This window comes from Rhinolophus hipposideros (genome assembly GCF_964194185.1).
Source record: "Rhinolophus hipposideros genome assembly, chromosome: 26".
Lineage (NCBI taxonomy): Eukaryota > Metazoa > Chordata > Mammalia > Chiroptera > Rhinolophidae > Rhinolophus > Rhinolophus hipposideros.
This window is the reverse complement of record NC_138072.1, coordinates 2,593,956-2,618,448: the sequence shown is the minus strand read 5'-3', so window position 1 is coordinate 2,618,448 and position 24,493 is coordinate 2,593,956. Positions and strand designations below refer to the sequence as shown.

Below are 24,493 nucleotides of genomic sequence, written 5' to 3'. Positions count from 1 at the left end.
GGACGAGAACCTCTTGTTACCGTTTACACTCACGGGTGTGCTTCTAGAACAGTCAGCTAATTGTGCAATGGTGGAGAGCAGTCAATCCCTGATCTCGGGGCCGAGTGAATAGTTAGTCAGAAAAGCGTGCTTTCCCCGGGACGCCAGGGCTGCCCCGTAAGCCTGTCGTGTTTTGTCTCTGCAGCTGCGACAGCTGGTCAACACGTGCATCAACCCAGACCCAGAGAAGCGGCCGGATGTCACCTACGTGTACGGCGTCGCCAAGACGATGCACGCGGGCGCTGCCAGCAACTGAGCGAGGACACGGCACCGAAATAGTTTCAAGTGTTTTTGTGCAAACCGTACCTCCCTGTTTGGGTCCGGGTGTGAAGATTAGTGTTTCAGAGCTCCTGTGCTTTGAATCCTTAACCAGTTTTCATATAAACTTCATTTTGTACCAATTTAAGTCACTTTTCGCAAAGCCCCAGGCGACTTTGTAACAATCAAATTGTGTGGTAGGAGAGTGATGGAGCATCATGGGTTTTACTGGCTGAACACTTTTGGAATTAGGGAGAGTTTTCTGGGGCTAAATTGCGTTCAGATCGACCCTTAGTGCCAAACACTGAAGGTGCAGCTGGGCACTCAGCCCAGACCCACCCCATCCCAGCCTGAGCAAAAGTGTCTGCACCTGTGGCGCTTGGTTCTCCAGTCGTGTGTGGACATTGGACAGGAACACAGTTGGGAGCTTCCGAGACTATTTTATTTTTAAAGGTTTGAAGTATGTGTTTTAGTTCTTAGCATTGTAGCTTTCAAATATAATTCTTAAGATAAATGTCGACATAAACTATTTGAGAAACATTGAAAATTCTTAGCTTATACATTCAAAATGCAACTATTAAATGTGAAAAGATTTGGGGACACAATGTGAGTCAGACACTGAAGAGTTTTCCACTTTGTTTTCTTTTCATATCTTTGATATTCTCTTGACATTAAAATGGTATAAATGAATCCATTTAAAAAGTGGTTAAGGATTTGTTTGGCTGGTGTGATAGTAATTTTGAAGGTTGCACGTTGCCCAAAGCTTTTATTGTGTTTTCATTATTGTTTGTACATTTGAAAAACAGTCTTTAAATAATCTTGCAGTACTATATTTCAATTTCTTTATGAATTTAAATGCTCTACTCATAATTATACGTTAGAGTGTAAGCATATATTTTTATTCATAGATTTTATTGAAGTTCTGATTGATCCCCTTCAGAAATTTTTTTTTTATGTTCTTCAAGTTACTTTCTTATTTATATTCTCTGTGCATTTTATCCATTAATGTTTCAGATTTTATGACAACATAATACCCTGAAAAGGTGTTGGGTATACCAACACTCTTCCTGGATTGAAAACTTTTTTTTAAACTTGGTGAAATTCGGGCCCCCTGTGTGCATGTGCTGTGTCTTGTTGGAGAGGAAGAAGGGATGTGTGCTTGTGAATGTTGAGACAGTTTCAATTCAGTTGACAGGTTGTAATTTTAGAATATGTTTAAGGAAATGAAAACTGGCCATTACCACAGCCAGAATTTTTATGAGATTAACATTTCTGTTGGGAAGCTTTTAAGCAAAGTACTGTATTCATGCATGTAGAAGACAGAGATGGTAATGCTTCCTTTAGTGTAGGAAGTGGGAAGAGTTCAGTCAATGCCGTTGTGGAGATGTTTTCCTGGGCTCCCCCATGGTCGTGGTGAACAGAACTGTGAGGCCAAAGGGCCCCGTGGCAGTCGCTGTTAAAGGGCGCCATCCACCGTGTAACCCTGGGGTCCATAACCTGTCAACGTGAAGCCCTCACCTTCAGAGAACACCTACCTTTAGCTGGTATTACTGCTGGTTTTGTTTTTCATGTAAGTATTTTTCTTACAATCATTTGAATACATTCAAGTCATTTGTAAACTTTAAAAATGTATAAAGGGCAAAAGTATAAACTGGTCCTTTCCCCAGATTTAGTCACTTATGGCATTTAAATAGGTTATGGTACCTGAAGGGTAATTTATCTTGGGATAGGCAGGGAAGTCTGGCTGGCCCTTCACCTGAGGGCCGGATGCACCGTTTTCCCGGATCCTCGTGGCGTCCGACATTCACACTGACCATCCAGGTTTGTCTCCAGAACCAGGAGGAGAATGGCGTTCGTTGCCCGTTAGTGTCACGTTCATTGTAATGTCATGAACTTGACTGAGATGAAATGTGCTCCAGTTGGAACAGATACTCTTTTTCTTGCAATCTTTAAAAATACATGGATCTAAAATTTATTAGCTTAATCCCTTGTGAACTGTAAGCAAAGGTTCCCCTTTTCTTTTCAGTGACTCTTCTCTGCTAGAAGGAAATAGCTGGGAAGAATTTAATGATCAGGGAAATCCATTATGATTTTCTACATGTGGAAACTTTTGGATTTGGTTATTGTATCTTTTTTAACTAAGTGTTTATATTTTCCCTGAAGAAACCACTGTGTAAAAAGCAAATTTTAATTTTGAATGATATCATTTCAAAGAATTATGAAGATAATGAGAAGTTTCAATTTTTATAATCACCTATAAAGTGTTCCCTTTATATTTCTGTCTATAAGTAAATTTTGTATTGATGAAGTAAAACATTTGCATTGATTTAAGGAACAGTAAAGTGAAAGGTACATCTGATTCTAAACCTTACTGAGACGTTGGTACCCATTCCCCAGGGGAGAGTGTAGGGTGACTGATTTGTAGGCTGAGGGTTAGGAATGGTGGGTGAGGGGTAACCCTGTAAAAAATAAAGTGCTCAACAGTATGCAATGATTGTAAATGTACTAAGAATTATAGCCGTCTCATGAATGCTCTACCAGTCTACATAGTTACCTGTTACAAAACACCTTTCTTGCATCAATATACTTCAGGTGTTGCTGTTAACATTTACATGATATTTATTTTAACCGAAATGTTACTCATATTAAATGTTTTTTTCTTTAAAATGAATGTATTATGTGTATAACCCACGCATAATTATCCTATGCCTCATATTTTAATAGTACTGTAATATGGACTTCTTTTGTGAAATACTCTTATTTTGTTATGCTTCAAATACACATACTAAAAGTATTCTGTTGTTAGCTTTGAAAATTGTATAATATCCTAATATAAATAAAAATATAAAATTGAGTACAGTAACATTTTTATGTATCTGTGATTCCCCCCCGTAAAATCTACTATTGTTTATTTCACTGACTGTCACTTATTGAAACAGTTCGTATTCATTTCCATAATCTTATTATTTTGGAGAAGCTTAAGAATTGAAACAGTCAAGGGTGATAACGGAGCTCTGACAGACCCTAAGAAGTGGTTTTTTAAATATGCAGTAAACTAGGCATATCTTCACAAGTTCCTCTTCTCTGCAGCACGTCATTTTCTGTCTTTGAATGAGAAAAGTTTTCTAAAATTATAAAGTGTAAAATTTGGGCAATGGATTAAATTCCTGTCACTGGAGTGTGCTGCTAACAGTGTCACCGACAGGCCGAGTGTCCTTGGCACATAATAAGTGAAGACCGCTCCTGGGTCTGGAAACCATGAGGCCAGAAGGTTTGACTCGGCGAAAACCTGCCAGGTGGTGGAGTGATGGGTGTGGCCTGCTCACCAGGACCACATTCCAAATGGATTGGGGGACGAGAAGCTCATTTCTAACTGGGACTTACATGAAAGGACCTTTATTTAGTCTGACTGTGCGCATGTGCGTGCGAGATTGTAAGTTTCAGTCAGGCACGAGATAGTGTTGGACTTGTTAAAGTTTTATTTAGAAAGCATGTGTGTTAATTTGAAACGTCGCTACCAGGCATATATGTTGAAATGTATTATTAATTGGGGAAGCTATAGTTACCACCGATGCAAACCATCACTGTTGTAATGAAATAGTCTGCCATTATGTAACGTCTGCTTCCATGCAAAGCTCCAAGCTCCTGGGTACAAAGGTAATGCCTGTGTTGATGGTTACTACATTCTAAGTACTTAGCAGAGTGCCTGGAACATAGTAAGTACCCAATAAACACTTGTCGATGAATGTTTACGTACATGAACTTATCTATCTATTTCCTATGAGAGTGATGTCACTGCCCCCATTTAGTAGATGAGGAGACTGAGGCCCAGATAGGCGAATGGGTTTTCCCAAGGTCACTGAGAGTCAGATTTTATTCCAGTTCCCCTCCGAGTCTCATGCCGTCATTTGTTGACTGTAGAGGAACCATCTGAGAAAATCCAGAATTGCGTCAAAGAGCTGAAATGCAGGTAAGTGAAGACATTTATTCTGTGTCATCCTGCTGTTAGTTGTGGTTTGCTGGGAGCGATTCCCCGCCTGAGTAAAGGGAGGAGAGCCTGCTCAGCAGGTGTGTGGACGCAGCACTTGATTGATGACTGACCCGAGGTGGGGACGTGGTGGCTTTCTCACCTGCCAGCAGTGCTGGGGACAGAAGAACGTCCAGGAAGACACCTCGGCAGCATCCGTGAAGACCTCCGTTATCGGTGATCAAAGGGACGGAAAATGCCGCATATTATGTTCAGTTTGTGTTCACTGGGACATTCTGAGGGCAGGTATGCCACTTGGACACAGTCTCTATATTTGCTTTTGTAAATTGTCATAATGGCTTCCGAAATCGCTGTTAACATTCTCCCTATTTTTAACCCCGTTAGGCAGAGTAAGCCCTTGTGGACTTGCTCAAGGTCACATAGCTTGGAAGTGGTGGGAGCACATAATTTGTCCATTCTGTACTCAAATATGTGCATGGAAAATGAATGAAAAAATATTAGGCAGACAAGGAAAAAAGGGGTTTTGGAAAAATATGGAGATGTCGACAAAATTCAAGGGAAGTGGTTCATTTAAAAGAATAGTGACTAATGAATTACAATGTGGATGCCCATCGATTTGAATTCACATTCTCTCCACTAAGATTGTAAAGATGGGGAGGATTCTCTACTGTTGTACCTATTCCAACAGTGTTGCAAAGCTGGTCAGGTCTGCTTCGGGGATTTGTCAGGTGTCTAGTGAAGGATCGATCTCTCCTAATGCTCAAGAACCAGCGTGATGCATTTATCAGACAAAGTGGACCGTGATAGAGAAATCGGAGAATAGGCGGGATGCTATTGATGTGATCTGCATCCCTTAACCTCAGCCTGCATTGTGTTTATGTGTCAGAGAAATTGTGCCTTAATTTTGATAACGTCTAGAAACAGGTCTTCAGAGGGCCGGAACTGCCTCATAATTTTACTTGCCAGCACAAAGGTAGTTCAAGGAAATTCAAGTAAACTTCAGCCTGATGTGCGTACTTGAGCTCTATCTGTCACTTCCATTTTCCTTCTAACTCTCCAGTGCATACTGCCGGATACCGCATTTGGGGAGGTGCCCTGTTGAGGCTCCCCCTTAGTAACAAGGCAATAATGGGATAAATTGGGTGTAAATCACATCAGTGGGGGTTTCTCCTGCTTCTATTGATTTGTCAAAACACTTGATCAGGAAAAGCACAAATGAAAACGGCCCTTTTCTGTCTGGAAGTGAGACAGCGTGCTTTTGGGTGGGTGTTTGCCTACAAGCCCGAGTCCCTTGACTAAAGCTCTCTGACCGGTCTGGCTGGGGTTCTGTGAGCTGGACCCCACACGCGACCTCGTTCTATCCCGTTTGACTGTTCTGGGCGCCGCTGTCTTCCAGGCAAGGATGTCAAGCTGGCTCCTATGTACTCAAAACTCAGCTTTATATCTTTGTGCCAGCAAGTGAAGCAATTATTTTGTCTTCCAATAGATTCTGCTTCCTGCGCGCTGGCACCGCGCTGCCCACTGTTGTCAGCAAGGCGGCGACACTGGTGTGAGGTTTACTAGGCAGAGCCGACCATAGATCCGCTCCTCTGCTCCTCACTGCTCTCCGGGGATGGCCAATCACAAGAAACGACCCTCTTGCTGGGTGTTTGCAGAAGCAGAGAGCAGTTTGATTTCCATCGCCAGCCTGTCCACTGGCTGGGTAAATCAAATTTCAATTTCCTAAGGGCGGAAAGAACATGTAGCCTGCGTGTGTGCATGTGTGTGGGTGTGTTTGCATGTGTGTGTATGTGTGTGTGCGTGTGCGCATTGTACTCTGAGATCTGGTGTTTCCATAGGTTAAACCACAGGAATTCATGTGGTAACGTAAAAATGAGGAATTCAAAAGTATTCACTCTTTAAAGTGGGTGTAGTATTTTTTTTAACCTCCCATGATTCCCTGAAATCTAGGATTACACATCTAGTACCAGCCATGTAGAATGAGCAAGCTTAAGTTTGACCCAGGTAATTACAGAAAACGGCTCCCTTTTTGTGTATTTGGGGGCAAAGTGTGGAGAAGGATCTCTTTCTTACCTATTGTATCTGTTACATCAGCAATCTCGGATGCTTATTTCTTTCGAAAAAGCTTCATATAAGTGCCATTCCCCCCAAACGTATGCTAACTGTGAGACTCCAGAAATGATTACAAATGAGACATGAGTCTTTTTGCAACATATCTAGTACACCGAGGTTGAAAATGGTAGTGCTATGCCAGCTTACCTTGGGCTTTGTACATTCTCCTTTCTCCTAAACACCTCATCTGCTCCAATAAGCCGGTGACGTTTTCTCCTTCGTGTTTCACAGGCATACCACAGCTGAACTGCAGAAATCTGTCAGCTCTGCTGCTTCCGCAGGTTGACTCTCTGCTGCGTGTCTTTAGAGACTTGATTTAGTTCCAAATTTTATATGATGATACTCTCCATTTCCAGGATATATTCCAATTTAAAAGAATCTAAAGAGTCTTTAATAATACTCCTTTTAAAACACTCAGCACAAGTCACTGTTCAAAACCCTTGTCTTTATGTGTCAGAAATAAACCCCAAAGTCACTCTGGTTCTAGAAGGAATAGAAATGATATAGAATTCAGCAATTCCTTTACGAATCCCTCTTCGTCTCCTGCACTTTGCCCCTCTCCAGGCAGCAAGCACTTGTAAGTCAACTTATAAAAATAACGTTTAACATTTTCTGTGGCATCACACATCTTGCATGCCAGGTATTTTGGTCATCCAACTATTTCATGACAAGAGATTAAACTTTACATCCTTCTCTCTCTGTATCTATTATTTGTAGGTTTTTAAATATCCTCATTCTTGGTTATATATATATAATATAAATATATGTATTTATGTATAATATATATTATTATATATCTAACACACACACACACACACACACACACACACACACACACACACACCCTCAGGTGTTCACTAAGATTTTTATCATTGTTAAAGTCATTATACATGGTTGTCTATAAAATGATTTGGAAGAGTGGCCAGCAGAATAACAAGATTTTTCTAGAAATTAGCAGTTTTTTTTTTTCTCAATTACAGTCGACATTCAGTATTATTTGGTATTAGTTTCAGGTATATTAAGGTTTTGTTTACATTCTGGCTATGAAGGTGAGTTCAGCCATCACAATGAAAGGTCACTGCCACCTGACTGACCGACAGGTTACAAGTGAACCCTGAGAAAACCGCCCCATGCCCTGCTAACAGAAGCCATTTTCTTCACCACGTCAATAAGAAGTACGACCATGAACTACTAAGTGACTTCTTGCCTCCAAAGATATTTTTCTGTTATCTTAGTTTACATAAATCACTCACTACTAGTCATTACTTAGGCTGGTGTTTCTCAACCGAGGAGATTTTGCCCCCTAGAGGACGCTGGCAATATCTGGAGACATTTTCGATTGTCAAAACTTGGAGCTGGGGTGAGGGCGGAGGAGGTGCTACCAGGGTCAAGTGGGCCAAGGTCAGAGATCCCGTAAAGTATTACAGTGCGTAGGGCGGCCCTCAGCGGTAATTGTCCAGCCCCAAGGTCGGTGTCCAGGTTGAGAAATCCTCTTGACCCTGGAAAGCGATCGCAGATGGTGGAAACTGAGACCCAAGTTGAATTCTTACATGAGGAGTGGGTCTGTAGACATTATCAGTGTGAGAGCTACTGATTCTATGATGCAGAATGGTCATCCTTGAGAAAAACATTGTCCCTTGTTTTATTAAGTTCAGAAAGAAGGCACATTTCCTTATTATCTTCACGTAAGTCGGGATGCATTTCTACAAGGAGACATGCTTGAGAATGCTGATCTTAAACAAGCAAACAGACAAAAAACAGTTAAATGAAAAAATAATTCGTTATTGCAATGTTTTTGTCTTCCTAGCTAAGCCAATTGGATAAGCAGTAGAGGCTTTGTCCATTTGTAACTTACCATTCATTCCTGTGAGGTATTGGAGACAATCAAAAAAGAAGGTATTTTTATTTCTCAGGAAATGGCATGCATTTTAATATTTTTACAGTAAGTTCAAATCCAAAATTAATCTTGAGGTCAAATAGTGAAAGATGTGCTTCATGTCTTAAGATGTGTGTGACCTAAAATCAATTAGTCAATGTTCTGTAAGTATATATGTAGTTATATTTCTGTATACCGATTCATGAATAACCAGTTTACCGAACTAGACATAAATCTTGGCAGCCTCCTGTATTTCATTCCACATGTCACTTATTTCTGTTACTTTTGGCGGTTTTTATTAAGCAGTGTTATAGAATTGTTTCCCATTTTTTTAAAATTAGTTTTTACTACTTCGTCTCAGTAGTAAAAGGTTCTGAAGTTACTTACGCAAATACATTATATTTTTTTCAAGAATACACTTTGTATGCAGGAAAGTTGATTCAAAAATTGCCTATTCTTGTGATTCAGAGTATGGTGTGCAGGCTTAATAGAGAGACATAGCAGAAGTGCCTTAAGATTCCCTGTCTGTCTGTCTGTCTGTCTATCTGCCTATCTAGCTGGCTAGCTAGCTCGCTCGCTAACTAATCATCTCTCTGTCAAATACTTATTTGTACTACAGATTTCAGCTGGTTTAGAACCCTGCAAATACTAGACTGTATTAGGATGCCCTTTAGGGCAGGAATTAGGTCTACTTTGTACAGTGTTATAGCTTTGTCATTTAGCTCGATGCTGGTCCAGGAGGACGCTATAAATATTTGTATTCATTTATTATTGCCCTTACAGCAAATTACCTGAAACACAGTGGTGTAAGTAATACCAGTGCATTATTATCTTACAGTCCTGCAGATCAGAAGTCCCCCGTGAGTCTCAACCATCTAAAATAAAGGTCTCAGCAGGGCTGTGTTCCTTCTGGAGGTCTAGGGGAGAACGAGATCACTTCCTTTCCTGCTTCTACTGGCTGCCTGCACGCTGGTCTGGGATTGCTTCCTCCCTCTCTAGAGCCAGCCCTGGGGAGTGGACCCCTCGTCACACTGCCATCTGTCTGAAGCTGGGCAAAGTTCTCTGCTTTTAAGGACTCGTGTGATTAGACTGGGCCACCTGGATAATCCAAGAAAATCTCCACATCTCAAGGGCCTTGATCTGTGCCAAGCCTCTTTTTGCTATGAAGAATGACATATCCACAGGTTGCAGCCATCGCTGGAGACCTCCCGCAATGTTTATTAAATGCGAAAGACCCCTGGGACTGTCTTCATGCTAGTGTGAGTCCTGGGAGCCAGGGGAAAGAGGGCAGAGCAAAGGAGAAAGGGCTGTGGGAGCTGGGGATGGGTGGGACCCGGCCAAACGTCCTCTTCCTGAGCGGGAGGACTGCCAGCTTGGCAGCCCTGTTCTAGAACATACTTCTGTGTTCTCTGATCATTACAACTTACACGTGTTGTTTGCGGTTCACAAACATGTACTATATATAAGCTCCCATTTGATTCTTCTCGGAGTCTTAGGACGTAGATATCAGTATCTTCCTTTTAAAAATGAGGAAAATCTGACTGAGATGAAGTTAACTTTTTTCCCAGGCTGCTCAGTTGGGAATACTAGAATTAGGCTCTGAACTCAGATCCCGAGACTTCATTTATGGCTCATGGGCACCCTGACATCTCTTTACTGGTGAATACAGACCCATTGAGTTAAAACTAGGGTGACTTTTACATGAGCCCACAAGTTAAAGCAAGGGCCGCTTGCCCTCCACGGAAGCAGCTGGGTCAAAAAACCATGGTGTTTTCTGGAAATAAAACATGGCGGTCCAACTGGGCCCAGGACTCAGCAATGGCTGGGCTTAATGCTGTGGCTGTTCCTTGTCTCCCTAGGTCTGGCTAGTCGGTCTTTGGCAGCGGCCATTCTTGGCCACGAAAATATACAGAAGGAGTGAACTAGCTGTCATTCTATCAAGTAGTATGAAATTATAATGAACAAATTCCATATTTTTCAAAGCAACTGGCCTTCAAATGTAATTATGTATTCGACCGCGCCTCTTCCTCCCTCTTAGAATACGCAGCTGGGAAGGAAGAAAGCTTGTGTGAAATGCAAGACAAATGGAGGCTGCTGACATTACTCCACGCCAGGCGTTCACATGGAGAGGGCTACGAGCTCACAGAGAGGAGTGGAGAATGCTTGGGACGTCGTCACCACCTGGCATGGCCTGAAACATGGCAGGCCTCAAGTGAGTATTATTTTCATGAGCACACATTTGGAAGGGCTTAACTGTATAATGTGCCAATAAACATCTGTATATATAAACGCCTTCCTCCGAATAATGGGCAAGATGAATTTAGATAACATTTTTTTTCATAGTTTCTTCGAATGGCAGATAGAATTTAGTCATTACACTCTGCAAACCAGCCCCTTAAACACTAGAAAAGGGATGTCCTCTTTTCTCTTAATCAAATTCCCATTCGGAGAGTCATTGTCAATTAGACCAGTCACACCTCTTGGGTCACTGCCATGCTTCTCCTCCAAATGAGACTCGAGTCTTCCACAGTCTTTGCCATGGGGTCCATGCTGGCCCATACTGCACTTTTAAGAATTATGACAGAGAGCTAGATGTTATCCACCTTTGGGGACGTGCTTGATTTGTAAATGCTTGATGTATATTACTTCCATCTTTAGACTGCCATCCGGTTTCAACCCAGGGTTTTTTGTCTTTCCACGTCTTGATATTCCCACCTTATAGTGGTACAATTTAATTGTATCTTCATGTGATTACTCTGAGGATTTCCTTACCTGCGTTTCTGACTCTGGCACTCTAACATGCTTCAGTCATGAGAATTATTTTCTTCTCCAACTCGCTCCCTCCCTCTCTGGGTTTGCTCCTTCGGCAGCTAGAATGAGGGCGCTCTCTTCTATCATTTCACCTAAAGCATTGATGGGCTTGTAATTCCCACTGGTCCTGGGAAGGAGTCAGATTTAGCAGCAGTGTGTCTTGATTGATGTTAAACGATTTACACTTGTTTAGATGCAGCTTTGCGGCCAAGAGCTAGAGTCACAGGTTCCTGGAAGGAGCCGTGTGTTCTGGGACAATTTTCTGTTTTAAAAGGGAAAGTCCTAACAACCAAAGGTTTGCCAAATCTCCTGCAATGCAGAATGAAAAGTAAGGAGAATAACTATACATTTAGCTGCCAACACTGAATCTAGGAGCAGATTTTTTTTCTCTTTTTTACAGGATACATGTCTCTGTATCCAAGGATATCTCCCTCTTCATGTTTTAATTTTCTGGCGCAGAGCAATGCTTCCTCCCCCTGAACCCCCCCCCCCCACTTTTTTGGTAAAAACATTAATGACATTAAATTAAACTCAAGTACTATTTATTTTCAAAGAGAGACTTCTTTAGCGGACCAGATTTTGCTTTTTTTCTTTTTAATTAAAATGGGAAGTGGAACTTAACGCGTAACCCTACAGAGAGTGAAAGGTGCGTTGTATAAGCGGGAGCCATTCGCTTTGGTGGTTGGCTTCCTTCAGAAGCTTCTGATGGCCTCTGGCTGGCAGAGGGTTCAGCACCAGTCAGAAAGGACTGCTTCTCTGGTTGGGTAACCCGACGACACAGAAAGGTAAGACATACCGCCGACAACGCTATCTGCCCAGCTCCGAAGGCAGCCGAAGGTTTGCTGGCCCCGAGCGCGGCTGTGGAGATGCTGGGCTGCCTGCCTCCCGGTGCGCGCAGCGAGGCCATCCCGGGGATGCTGGAAGCACCTTCCCCCAGGCAAGCGGTACCCGCGCGTCCTGACCTGCGCCTCCCCGGCCCTGCTGCTCCCTCATCGTGCACTCAGCCGCCGGGAGGAGGGAAGTCACAGCGCGGCTCCTGAGAAAGATGCTTTGCCTACCCGGCCTCCTGCCCTCCGCTCGTGGAGCCGGCCTGGAAAAGGGGGCTTGGAGCCTGTCTCCCAAATGGTAAACAAACAGTAGAAACGATTGATTTCCCCGTTCTTTGAAGAGCTAAGCAGCAGTCCAAGAAATCCTGAAACAGAATGTCACAGAGCGGGTCGGCTGCTTGTCCAGCAGAAGCCAGTGGGGCACTTCACAGCTCACCTGCTGCCCAGGACCACGGCCTTGGAGTGTGACTCTGAATACAGAGCAGGTGAGCCAACAGACAGGCAGCTTTTCCCGGCTAGTTAGGCGGTTGGAATGGTCCTCACTCCTCCCACTCGTTCTCCCAGTTATACCTGTGGTGCCAGGCTGGCCACTGGACTCTGGAGAACCGCCCAGGAGCCAGCGTCAACTCCCGCTTATTAGTAACCACATGTTCCCCATCGGGTCTCTAGAGCACCCTTTCATTTGGAGATGAGATCTCGCACCCCACTACAGCCATACCCTTTTCTGGGCCCTAGAGAGCTTCGCGATGGGAAACCTCGCCTTTACAGGCACAGATGTAATCTGATTGCTTGGGACGCCATCAGAGTCCACTCTGGGGGCCACATCCTGCGTTTTATTAAACGGTTTCTAAACATGGCCAGCCTCCAGAGCTGCGGCATCACGAATGGCACTTCACAGGACCCTCCGGGATGGTCTTCATGTCCCGTCCAAAAGGCCTGTGAAGTTGAAATGCAATGTTTCATTTCTGACACTTAATCTATGAGGGTGTCCTCGGAGCTCTATTATGCCTTTAAAGTAATTCTCTGGTTGTGTTGTGCTGACGGGGCTACCGGGATGCTTTGGGCTTTATACACAGGCTCACAGGGAAAGTTAGAGTAAGATGCCTGTTGTTGGGAGTTCCTGTAGAACTCGAGTTAGTCAGAAAGAGGAAGCTGTTAATTCAGATGGTTTCTGGTGCCCTTCAAGTGGGATCATCCGCGAAACATTTCTAACAGGTTGGGTTTTGTAATCAGGCACACTTGGCCTTTCTTTCTCTCACTGCCACCTGGGACTGTATGGCTTGTGTCATCACTCAGAGCCTCCATTTCTTCATCTGTGAAACAGAGATTAAAAATTAATATTTATTTCAGTTTGCTTTTAAAGGCAAAATAAGCCCCCTTACACAATACCTGCTATGTCACTAGTAAAGCTAGAAACTTCATTGTTGTCAAATAGGTCACGCAGATCACAATTAACTTGCCCCTTTACTCCCACCCTGATTCTTTCCTCTGTATTATTTTGGGGACCACGTCCAGATCAGTTTCCTACCTTGGTCTCCAAACTGTGTCCCAAGGATGACCTGTGAGCCATTGTCCCATCCATGAGCATGGAAGTGGAACAGGTTCTTAGCAGCTGCAAAAATAACTGTATTATTCACTTCTAGTAGGTGACAATTGCAGCCATCCCCAAAGCCCAAAGCTACCAACAATGACAAGACTTCAAAGTCCTCCCATGGAAGGAACCCCAGTCCCTCTTAGTGTACCCACCCGTGTTTTGGGTCACGCAGTCCCCCCTTGGCCACTCTGTGCTTAGGTGGTGAGCACGCGTCCTTGAGGGTGTGAAGTAAAGATTGGTGACGGAAGTGATTCTTGATCAGCACGGTGACTGTTCTTTGTTGACCGTCACCTCTCCTCTAACGCTGACAGGCCATCAATGCGTTTATAGGACAAGCAAGTGGGGTTCCGGGTTGGATGGGGCCTCAAGCTAAAGCAATTCTGGAGAGCCTCTTTAGAAAAAAAGATAACTTAATGAAAATGAAGAGTTAGATAAGAAAGTAAACACAGGAGAAAAAAAATCACAACAGATCATGACAATTAAAAAGATGGTAAATACCACAAACATGCTAGAGTTCAGAAAAACAACCTAATGTTTTATTGTTAGATGCTTAATCTATGTTTACAGTTTGTTTTTCTACTTTTCCGGGGGGGGGGTGGCTCATATTCTTTGCGACATCTTCAGATGACAGCAATTTGGTAGTTTCATGTTATAAAAAAATGCTCAGTTTTTAAAAATTGTTTTAAAACACTTTGCTTATCTTTAAAAGTTAGTGATAGTTTGGAAAAGCTTTCCTTAGCTTCATAAGTTATTTTTAGTAACATCGAGTAAAATGCTAGAGTAGTTATTTATTTCCCTTCAAATTTGAGCTAGTGATGTTTGGGAGAAAAATTTTGTCTGCCTTCTGGTTCCAAACATTTAAAATTTTGTTTCTCTTGCGTTATGTACACAATTTCCATCATAAGGACTCAGGACATTCACATCATGACATGGCTGCTCTCCTGTCTCTTCATTTCACAGCTTGGGCTGAATCACTACCCCGTGGGGCGGGGGTCAGGAGTATTTCTGGAAGTCATTTGTCTGGGAGGAGGGCCAGCAGTCATCTCACTGTGAACAGAAGTTCCTGAGACCCACATAGATCTGTCCCACGGACCCCAAACTAAATATGTCCCCAACTCCACTTCCTCTCAACTGTGTCCCATCAGCACGCCAACCTGAGAGGAAACATGGCCAAAAGGAAACTGAAGTAAAAAGACAGAGTGACCTCAAGACAGCTTGGTTACAATATCCTACTTTTGTAAGTTTGACCAAAAACAAACAAAGCAGAAAACCCCCAAACTGCCATTTGTTGATGGGTTGTTCAGCTCCTTCCAGACGGCACGGAAGTCTGGATGCTTCTTCAGCTTCGTGGGGTGTGCTCACGGCTCCAGTGCTGGTTGTGTCCAGGGCCTTGCAGGGAGCTGCCCAGCTGCCCGGCCTGGTTCCAGCGTGACACCCCAGACTCCCTCGCTGGTGCCCGCCACCAGGGCATAGCTCCCAGTCCCCTGCTGCAGTGTTCTCTTTGCCCACTGGGCAGTCCTCTCAGGTGGCATTCCTGCAGGACTCGGGAGGCTTCCTCACGGTCCACCCAGCCTGTGGAAAACTCACCTTATGCCGCTGTGGATGTGCAGCTGCTGGTCAGCTGCTCTGCCCGCACCTCCCCCTTCCTCCATACCCCTGCCTCTAATTCTCTTCTCTTTTTTCCTTGCTCCCACAGTTGCAGTGGACAGATTAGCAAAACCAAGACAAGGAAACGTCCCGCCAGCAGAGAAGCTGCAGCCTCCTGCCCCGGGGGCCCCTGACCCTCACCGGTCATATGTGGCCTTCTTCTTGTGTGCATTGCATGACGGACAGCAGCACCCGTCTGCCTGAGGACTCCCTGCCAGGTTGGCCACTCACATTGCAGGTGTTTCTCCCCCTCCTTTCCTCAGCCGTCCACTTACGGATGTAGACGCTCACGGTGGGAGTGGGTACGGGGTGACCGCGGTTGCGCAAGCCCTGAACTTCTCGTCCCTCCTTGAAGTGGCGTCGGTCTCCAGGTGTTGGTGTTGTGTTAGAATAGGTCCTTCCTGGGGCGGGGGGGTCTTAGTTGCCAAGTGCAGGGTGACAGACGAAGATGATTTATTAGGCAGAGTCTTGTTCTTCAACCCAACTAAGCATATTAATCAGGATTTTGTGGATCCATCACTGTCCCCCCACTTTCATCCAAGCTGCAAATCTCCATTCTTCTCTCTCTTCTGTTTGCCATGTATCTCCCTATGTCTCCTTCCTGTAAGGTAGGTCACACTGCATTCCAAGGAGCTCCTCAATTTAAAAGCACGGAATCTTAAACGTCAGAGGGCCCAGCTGTTTCACAGCCAGTGGCAGTCGGTACCTGTGCTACCCCGACAAACCCCTTTGAAAGAACCCTTCCTGTCTGCGGTCCGTGGAGCAACCCCTTCTAAAACAGGGATTTCAGCCCTTCCTTAGCTGCCGTTACCTAGTAGCTCCTCATCACATCTTTGTCTGTTTGTCTCAGAACTTTTCTGAATATCGCTGTCTTGTTTTGTCCTTGACCCACCCCTGTCCGCTGGCACATGAGCTGCCGCCGACATTATATTTCTGATGTCACTGCCCTTTGGTTAGTTCACACTCAGGAACTGGGCACATCTAAGGTACTTTTCCATTGGGCAACTTCTTTTTATTGGGAAGGGTGGGGCCATACTTGAGTAGATAGTAATCTCTGGAGGGAGAAGATGTTCATTCATAACAGCAAAGTCAGCCGAGTCAGTAAAATCTCACATGTGACTGAAGAACTGGCTTCGAACAAAAACCCAATGAAAACAAAATAACCCTCTCCACAAGCCCAGCACACAGCACCCCCCCGGCCCCTCAAACACATCCTAAAGACAGTCACAAAAGTTCACAATGTGTGTGCATAATGAGATTTCAGTGATGGGAGGAGTGAATTATTCAGGAAAAATACTTTTTTTTTAATGTTTAAGAATCTTGTGTGGTGTAGAATCACAAAAGAGCAGGGAGAGAGGAGAGAATTCCCCAAAGAAAGTCTACGTTGTTGACTGACAGACTGAATCAATGGCACATAGATTCTTTAAACTTTTAAAGTTTCCAATTAAAGATGAAAATTAAGTACAAGCAGTCTAATTTGTACCGTTCTCAGGTTATAAAGCACAAGGAGAATGGCCTAATGAGGAGGCATTCCCCTATCCAATACACGAAACGTGGCTGATAACTGCTTTTGAGTTTGAGAGGAGACCTTTGAGTCTAATCTGCCAGGAATCCAGACCAGCAAAAGCGCCGTCAAATCTGTGCGTACCTGCTGCAGCAGAAATAATGGGACAACGTGTCGCCATCCTCAGTTAAAATAATAATTGATCCAGCACATTCGTTCATGGTCTCTCCGTGCAGGTGGATAAGGCTTTACGCTATTCAGAGCCATTTTGTTCTCCCTTCCACTTGATGTTACTCTCTGAGCGCTCAGCTGCACGTGGCCTCTTAAGTCGCAATATGCCAGCCATTCCCACTGCTGCAGCTTTGGTGTTTAACTCATGTCCTCCCAGTACTTACTGCATTGCTGACAATTATACTATATAAACACTGGTTTTTATAGGACCATCCATGCATTTTTCACATACGGAAAATTCTGGGTTTCTAAACCACACATCTCATAGTAATAATAATAATAATAATATTACAAACCTATGTGTACACATAAGCCTACACATATATGGGTGAAAAGGAAAACTGGAGCTTTAAATGAAAGCAATGGCAGGTCCAAACTGATATCTCCATTAGAGCACATTGTCTTGAATATTTTTAATACTCAGTGAATGTTCTGGTTGAGAGTTACCGGCCATTAGAGTTGAACAGATTAATTCTTCTCCGAGAGTTGTTTTAACTTGATCCCCAAAAAGAAGACACCGCCTCGCACCAGGGATGTAACAAGGTCCCCCTTGAAGAAATAATACGTGGCTGCCAATACGTGTCCCCTTCCCCTCCTGCAGCTGTTCCAGGGCAAGACAACCCCCCACTCTGGGGAACTTGGCAAGTTATCAGGCTCATAGGGTTACATTTGCATCTAAGTTTTAGGTTAGAATTCCCATGTAACTGACACAGTTGAACAGGACCAGTCGCCTGCAGAGAAGCTTTGTGTAAATCAGAAAAGAGAATCCCTGTCCTCAAGACATTTTATCTCCTTCATCTGTCACAAATCGTGATATACTAATTGATTTGGAACAAGACTCTTTACTGCCACCTGCTGGAAGAAAGAGCACAATCAATTTGCAAATCTGACTCCACAGGACCGCTTGTGGGGGCCCTGAACCCACAAGTTTTGTTTAGTTTACATTTTCATAAAACTGAAATTTTCTTTTAAATAAACAGACCACTGTAACATAAGGAACTTAATAAAAGCCGAAGCCTTTGTTTGTGGGAGTCAGTCCACGGAGCGCTGTATTTTCATAATAATTTTTAAAAGGCTGACAAATACCACAAACCACAGAAAAATAACAATATGTGTGTTAATTAGCTCCTTGCATACTCTCAGCTTTCTCTTTCAAATGACAAACGTTTTGGTCACAATTCTAATAGAGAAAATAGAAACACAATTCAGTCTTTATCAACACAACACAGTTGATAAAATGTTTTTATTACTGTTAGACGAGGTGCAGAAAACGTGATGTCACACACGAACGTCTTGCTGTGTGTGGTACTGCCACAGGCTGGTTGTGTCCTACGAACAAAGGCACTCTTGTGGATTTTGTTTCATTTGATTCCCGTCTATTTCGCTGATTCCCACGGTGTTTTACCGTTGTGTGAACTTCATCATTAGACAAAAGAGAGAACTTCCGTTCTGACTGGATGCTTGGGGGAGCTGCAGGTACACAGGATGGTGACCGTGCGAAGTTGCCAGGTTCGCCTCTGCCTTTGCATATTTTACACCTCGTTTCTTCGTCCCTTGTCACTGCTCAGTCCCTCCCAGTGCCGGCTGCCACAATCACACTGCGTGGGGTGTGTGGCCACACACCTTTCTGTCACAGTGTGCAGTGAATAGACTCACTGGGTCTTCAAATCCATCTCCTGAGAGTGATGAGGACTAAGGCTGCTGTCCGTGGACGTGACTAAAACCATGTAAAACACCTGGATAGTCCACCCAACATCTCCCGGGTCGCTCCACGGACATCACCGTGTGCCCTGGATTTGAGGAGCAGAAATCAGTCAGTACTTGAAATGTACTGAAATGTAGGCAAACAGATGTGACCGAGGGCAGGACCCCACAAAAGTTCAGGGTCTGCCACCTCCCGGAAGGTTCTGGGAGTTCGAAGGTCGGGAGCATGCCATGGTGACCTCTGAGGCCCAGAGCAAGTTGCTGCACCTGCACCGCCTGTGACAGCTGAAAGGCTGTCTGAGTTTTGGAGGCACTGTGTACCGCCTGCCAATGTGCTACCTGAGGACCCAAAGAGTCATTCATAAAGTTGCCTGTTCTGAGCGGCCCATGAAGAAGAAAGCTTGAGCTCCGCTGGTTTGGGCTTCTTCATTCTCAAGAGGAAAATGCCTCCACCAGGGGACCCGGTGGTTCTGCTGCTCGGCTGGGAGACGAAACCAACTCGTGGTCATTTGGGGTCCTGCCCTGAACCAACGGGCGCACAGTTTTCTGGTGGAAGTGACCACATCTGATGACCCAGGACAGCTTGGGTTGCGGCTACAGAATGGGGGCCTGTGGGCCGTCGGGAACCCACAGTACCTCTACTGCTCCCAGGCCCCATTGCAAGGCTCAGAGGAAAAAGGAAGGACAGGTAAGCCCTCAGACCCTTCTGGAATGAAGGTTTGCAGCAGTCCAGCAGGTGCCAATCCCAGAGAGGTCGAGGGAAATCCAGACAGGGCAGTAAGAATGGAGCAGGGCATAGCAACCACCACCTGGTGACCAACCACAGAAACAGGCACTGTCACAGCGTCCCGTGTGTTCTCTTCTTCCCTTGTGTGTGTGTGTGTCACATGGGTTTGCCACTTTCTTCTTTTTCCTCATTCTCACGTTTATTTTGGTTACGGGTTGTTGGATGTTAACTCTGTGGTTTAGCCTGTAGGTCATAGGATTTGCCCTGGAACTAAGCCTGATTATGACCCGTCATTAATAGGCAGCAGTGGACCAGGATTCTTATTTCAGGGAAGGAAGGGGACAATTTTTATGTACGAAAGCTGTTTTTAGGTGGAAATAATGCAGTTGTTTTGTTGATGTACAGCAGTTCAGACATGGATGTAAATAAGAGTGCCTGTAGAAGCTGAGGAGACAAGGGTTGGCTGTGCTGGTTATCAATATAGTTCGTCTCACCTCCAACTTCATTGCCTGCTCTAGGAAAATGGAGCTGGGCCCGCTGTACATCGTTCCTTCTCCAGCAGGTGCAATGCTAAACTTTGTCAGTAGGGGCGCTGGAGAGACATTAGAGGAGGAAAGGGCTTTGCTTCCTGTTTCTGGAATGTTCCATGACTGTGGTTACAACAACTAACTTTTGCACATTTTACAAAAGTATGTCACTGTGTGAACACTGTGATATACTTGGTCACCACCCCTGATCTCGGGAGGATCCTTGCAGTGAGGGGTCCCAAATCTCAGACTACAAAGCCGTATATATAATTGTCGTTAGTGGGTTCCCCTCATCCCGGGAAAGTATGTATTTCCAATTTTCCTAAACATTTCACGTCTATCTCATCCTTACCTCCATCCTTCCCCTCTTTTAATTGCTTTAATTGGGTTTGATCTTTTCTCATCTTTTTTCTAACCAACTCCATATTGGTGGCCTGAAGTAAGAAGGTGCTGGGTTAACTGTCACTGGACAGAACCTGTTGTCACAGAACTTGGCAACCCTGGGAATCTATGTGGTATTTTACTAAATTAAACCCCACAAAAAAAGTAGAAGTTGCCTTTCCTGCCTCTCGTCCACCACCCCCAGTATCATTTATCCATTTCTCACATTTTCTGGATCTCTTCCAATGAAGGAAGCAAGAATAGCTCATGTTTTCATTTGACAATTCTCCATCTTCAATTTTTTTTCTCCCCCTAAGAAAAGTGTTTCACTCTTGAGGTTTGTGTGCTCTGGGGAATAGTCTTGATAGGAAAGTATTCTGTCCGCCTCTGTGTGTCACTTGTCATAATGTCAACAAATGTCTCCTGGGTTTGAAAACATACCAGTTATGTGTTTAAAGTTAGATTACCATTAATGGCTTACATGTTTTCTTGGATAAATGGAGGAAATGATCACTCTTAATTAATAAACATTTATATTTGGACATGAGTTTTTTAGAATAAATTTTAGCCTAAAAGATGTATTAATCCTGAGACTAGAGGAATTTATGAATTAAGTATGGAGGTCTTTGTGAGAACTGCTAACATCCCTTGTTGAAATCTGTGGCCTCTCTTCCTACTTCTCTTTTCTACCTTCTCTCAAATACCCTTACTATTTTCATTCATTCTTTTAACTGAAGCTTCCAGAACACATCTCCAATCTTTCGTCAGACTCCTTTCCCTTCCCTACCCACGTGAGCAAGTTCAAACACTATTTCTGACGTCCTTTTATTCCCTAAACCTGACATCAGCAAATGAAAACAGACATTTGTGGGGGGGGGGTGGGGGGTCAATGTGTATTAGTTACCAAAAATGCAGAGGTGTCACCAATAGTGTTAATGAAAAGTACCCCCTTAATTATAGTCACATTATGATTGAAAACTGCAAACATCCAAATTCAGTAAAATGCAAAGTACTGGTTGTTGGACAGATTTTAAAATATTTTGAGCGTTTACTTTTAGGGAGCACAGACTGTTTTCTGGTTCTTCTGTGTATTGTAAGCCATGGATATTTAGATGAGCCCCAAAGTGAGCAGTGTGAGAGATGGATTTGTGCTCAGTTTGATTGCCTCAATGTTTTCCAGCCTTTACTCCCAATCTAATTTCAAGAGGCTTTGCTGTCAAACATTTCAGAAGCTGAGGACAGATCAGTGGTGGAAAACGAGCAATGCCACCTCCTGATATGGGGAAGCATTGTCAGACTCATGGGACAAACACGGAGCAGAAGGGGAAAATGATTTATTTTATTACATAATATTTAGGGTCTGGTTCTTGTTACTTTGCAGTTTGGAAAGGACTGCATTGATTTGACTGAAGTAAATACATAAATGAAAACTTGAGAGGGAGCTGAGAGATGGGTATCTTTTAATTGGGATTGTGTGGATGGTTCAAACTCTGAATAGTTCCAGCCATAATACCAGTTACCAGAAAGGAAAATCGTTATCTTTATGCATGGAAATGACCCCACGATTTGCTTCCTTAAAGAAAATCCGTGTTTCTAATTTTTACAAATCATTTACGTAATTCATGATAAGTATTTTTTCTTGGTCATAAACAACCGTAAAAATTCCGAATTGGAGTAAAAGAGATAAGTATTAAATATTTAGAAAATGTTTTCAGAAGGAAGTTAAACCCTCATTTACTCAGCAGGGTTAAGACTTTCTCTTTTCTTTACGTATTTTGCAGAGTTTTGTGAGGGTTAGAAAAAATATGTAAGGCACACAGTACTCGTTCAATAATTGCATTGCGGACATGGTATTAAATGACAGGATGAAAGTTGTGGAAAGAAAGCAGAAAAGTTTGGGTGCTGTTAGAGGGAATGAAATAACTATGTGACGCTTAGGCAGTAAACAGTTGATTTATGAGCACGGCAGGAGCAGTCTGGATGTGCTCTGGGGGAAGGAAAGGGCGACCTTTATTTATCCCAAGGAAGGAAATGCTGCATCCACGAGGGTAAACAGGATTCTTGAACTATGAAGGGTCGACGCATGATTCATGAGCTGAATGAAAGTGGATCGCATCTGTGGCACCCAACCCCCCATAAGAGGAAGGTTGACTGTCATGATTCAACCGGCGAAAGGCCTGCGTTTCTGCATCTACACTCAGATGTTTGTTGAAGGCATGCGGGGCTCCCCCGGGTCTTTGGAAGGGTTTTTGTACTCATGCTCGGGTGGATTAAAATTTTGTTTTTTTCCAGAATCCTCCATCTGGGAGTCAGCTGTCAAGTCCATGTGCAAACTTTCCCCTAGAGGGTAAAGGAAGAGGAGGAGGAGGGAAGAAAATTAAGGACACAGCTACCAGTTGTCTTTCTTCTCAGCCAAATGTCAAGTCCATGCTGGTGATGCCTGGAGATGCTGGGAGGCAGGCGGGGCGGGGGGACGCGTGCAGGCAGCCGCCTTGGGAAATGCGACGTTGCTCTGTTTTTGTGGGGGAAGCAGTCGGGTGTGGTGGAAAGAGCAGAACCACTTGTATTAGGTTGGACCTGAGTTCAAGTCCTGACACAGCAGCAGCACCCCTGCAACCTGAGCCAAGCGACTTTGTCTCTAGCTTGAGTTTCAGTCGCCGTACAGAGTGAGGGTACTGACCTTTGGAAACTTGACGTGTAAAACAGAGATGATGTCAAGGGGCCACGTACTAAGGCGTGTTCTGGCGATCTTGGGTCATCTAATTACATCCCTTAGAGTGTTTTTTCGGTAACATTGTTTGAGATGCCTTGGGCTAGTGCCACGCTTGGAACGGGGCAGGTTGTAGTAAATAATAGCCCTTACCGGAGTGTTTTTGGAGAGGCCTGCATTGTTCTAATCTCAGACAGCCTTAAGAAAGCGTGTGCGTTCAAAGGCACAGCCCAACTCTGTAACCAGACAGACCTGGGGTGGGGGCCAGGCTCTTTATTTCTCTTTGTAGCTGTTGAGATTTTGGACAAATTATTAACCTTTTAGAGTTTCCCTTTCCTTCCAGAGTTGAGAGGATTCAATAAGACAACGCATGAAAAGCACTTAGCATGTGCCAGACACATATTAAGTTTTCGAAACACACTGGCAATTATGCTATTTTAATAACAACAAAACAAATAATGTTCTTGGTACATAGGACCTGTTCAGATAAAGGCCTTCCTTAATTTCAGGGGTACCCGTGGAACGCTTGGGTGATAGCAACATTATTTTTCCCTTAACTGAGATTTTTAAATGGTTTTTGTTTGGTTTTGCTTTTGAAAAGGTGCTAATCCCCTTTCTGACCTCGAAGTTGTTTCTTTAATCCCACAGACAAATCGGACGTAGCCAGAACCTTTTAATCAGAACGTTTATTGGGCATGGCCCTCGTCCTGGGGGACAGAATTGGTGCTTCCAAGTCTTGCTGAATGATTTATTTGTATATAGAGGCTTTGAAAAAGTGAACAGACAAAATGTTTCACTTTTATGTAATACAGCTGTGGTCACATATAAACTCGTGTGTGTGTGTGTGTGTGTGTGTGTGTGTGTGTGTGTGTGTGTGTGTTTCTGTCTTCTTTCTCCCCCACATCACAAGGGGGCTGAAGTGTCAACATAATTCCCTTCCATTTAAGCTTTATACAGTCAGCACCCCTCGCCTCCCCCCCAAATACCAACCGCTGAGGGTGAGGCCCGGTTATTGCCGCCAATGTACTGCCTGCTTTTCAGAAATTACCTGAATTCTTACATCCTATTTCCCCACTTTTCCAGCTGAGAAAGTGGGGGTTCGGGGAGTTTAAGGACGTGAGCAAGAACCCACTGGTTCGAAGCAGAGTGGCCGTGGGCTTCTGACCGCCGGGCCTGTGCCAAGGCTGCTGCCCTGGACCCCTTCTGCTCTGACGTTTCTGCCCACGGGGGATGGTCACGCTGCCCTCCTGAAGCCCCTGCCCAGCGCTCCCAGAGCGGTTCGTTTCTCCATATGCAGAGTTGGCTGCATTTCTTTTTCTTTTTTTTTGCTTTAAAATCGAAATCAATGAATGATACACGTGGTCCAATCACAGAGATGTAATTGAGAGAATTGGAGGGAAAGGTGACCCCGCTGACGTGGCAGCAAAGTCTTCCAGCAACGAAAACACCCAGAACAGCGGACTTCACTCTGCGCTTAGCGCTGCAGGGGAGCGGCTCCATCTGCTCTTCGCCATAACGTTCTCCCTAAATTAATTCCCGGAGAAATTACAGGCAAAT

The 24,493-nt window shown here is 44.1% G+C and overlaps 1 protein-coding gene across 2 annotated transcripts in view; it reads left to right on the top strand.

Annotated features, from left to right (window-relative positions):
• The window catches only part of NEK7 (NIMA related kinase 7), a 103,038-nt gene extending 98,990 nt beyond the window's left edge, over positions 1-4,048 (top strand). For both annotated transcript variants that reach the window (XM_081039340.1, XM_081039339.1), the window contains exon 10: positions 185-4,048. In XM_081039340.1, coding sequence (XP_080895466.1) covers positions 185-295 — 111 coding nt within the window. In that variant the 3' untranslated portion in view covers positions 296-4,048. The remainder of the gene's footprint in view (positions 1-184) is intronic.
• The last annotated feature ends 20,445 nt before the right edge of the window (positions 4,049-24,493 follow it).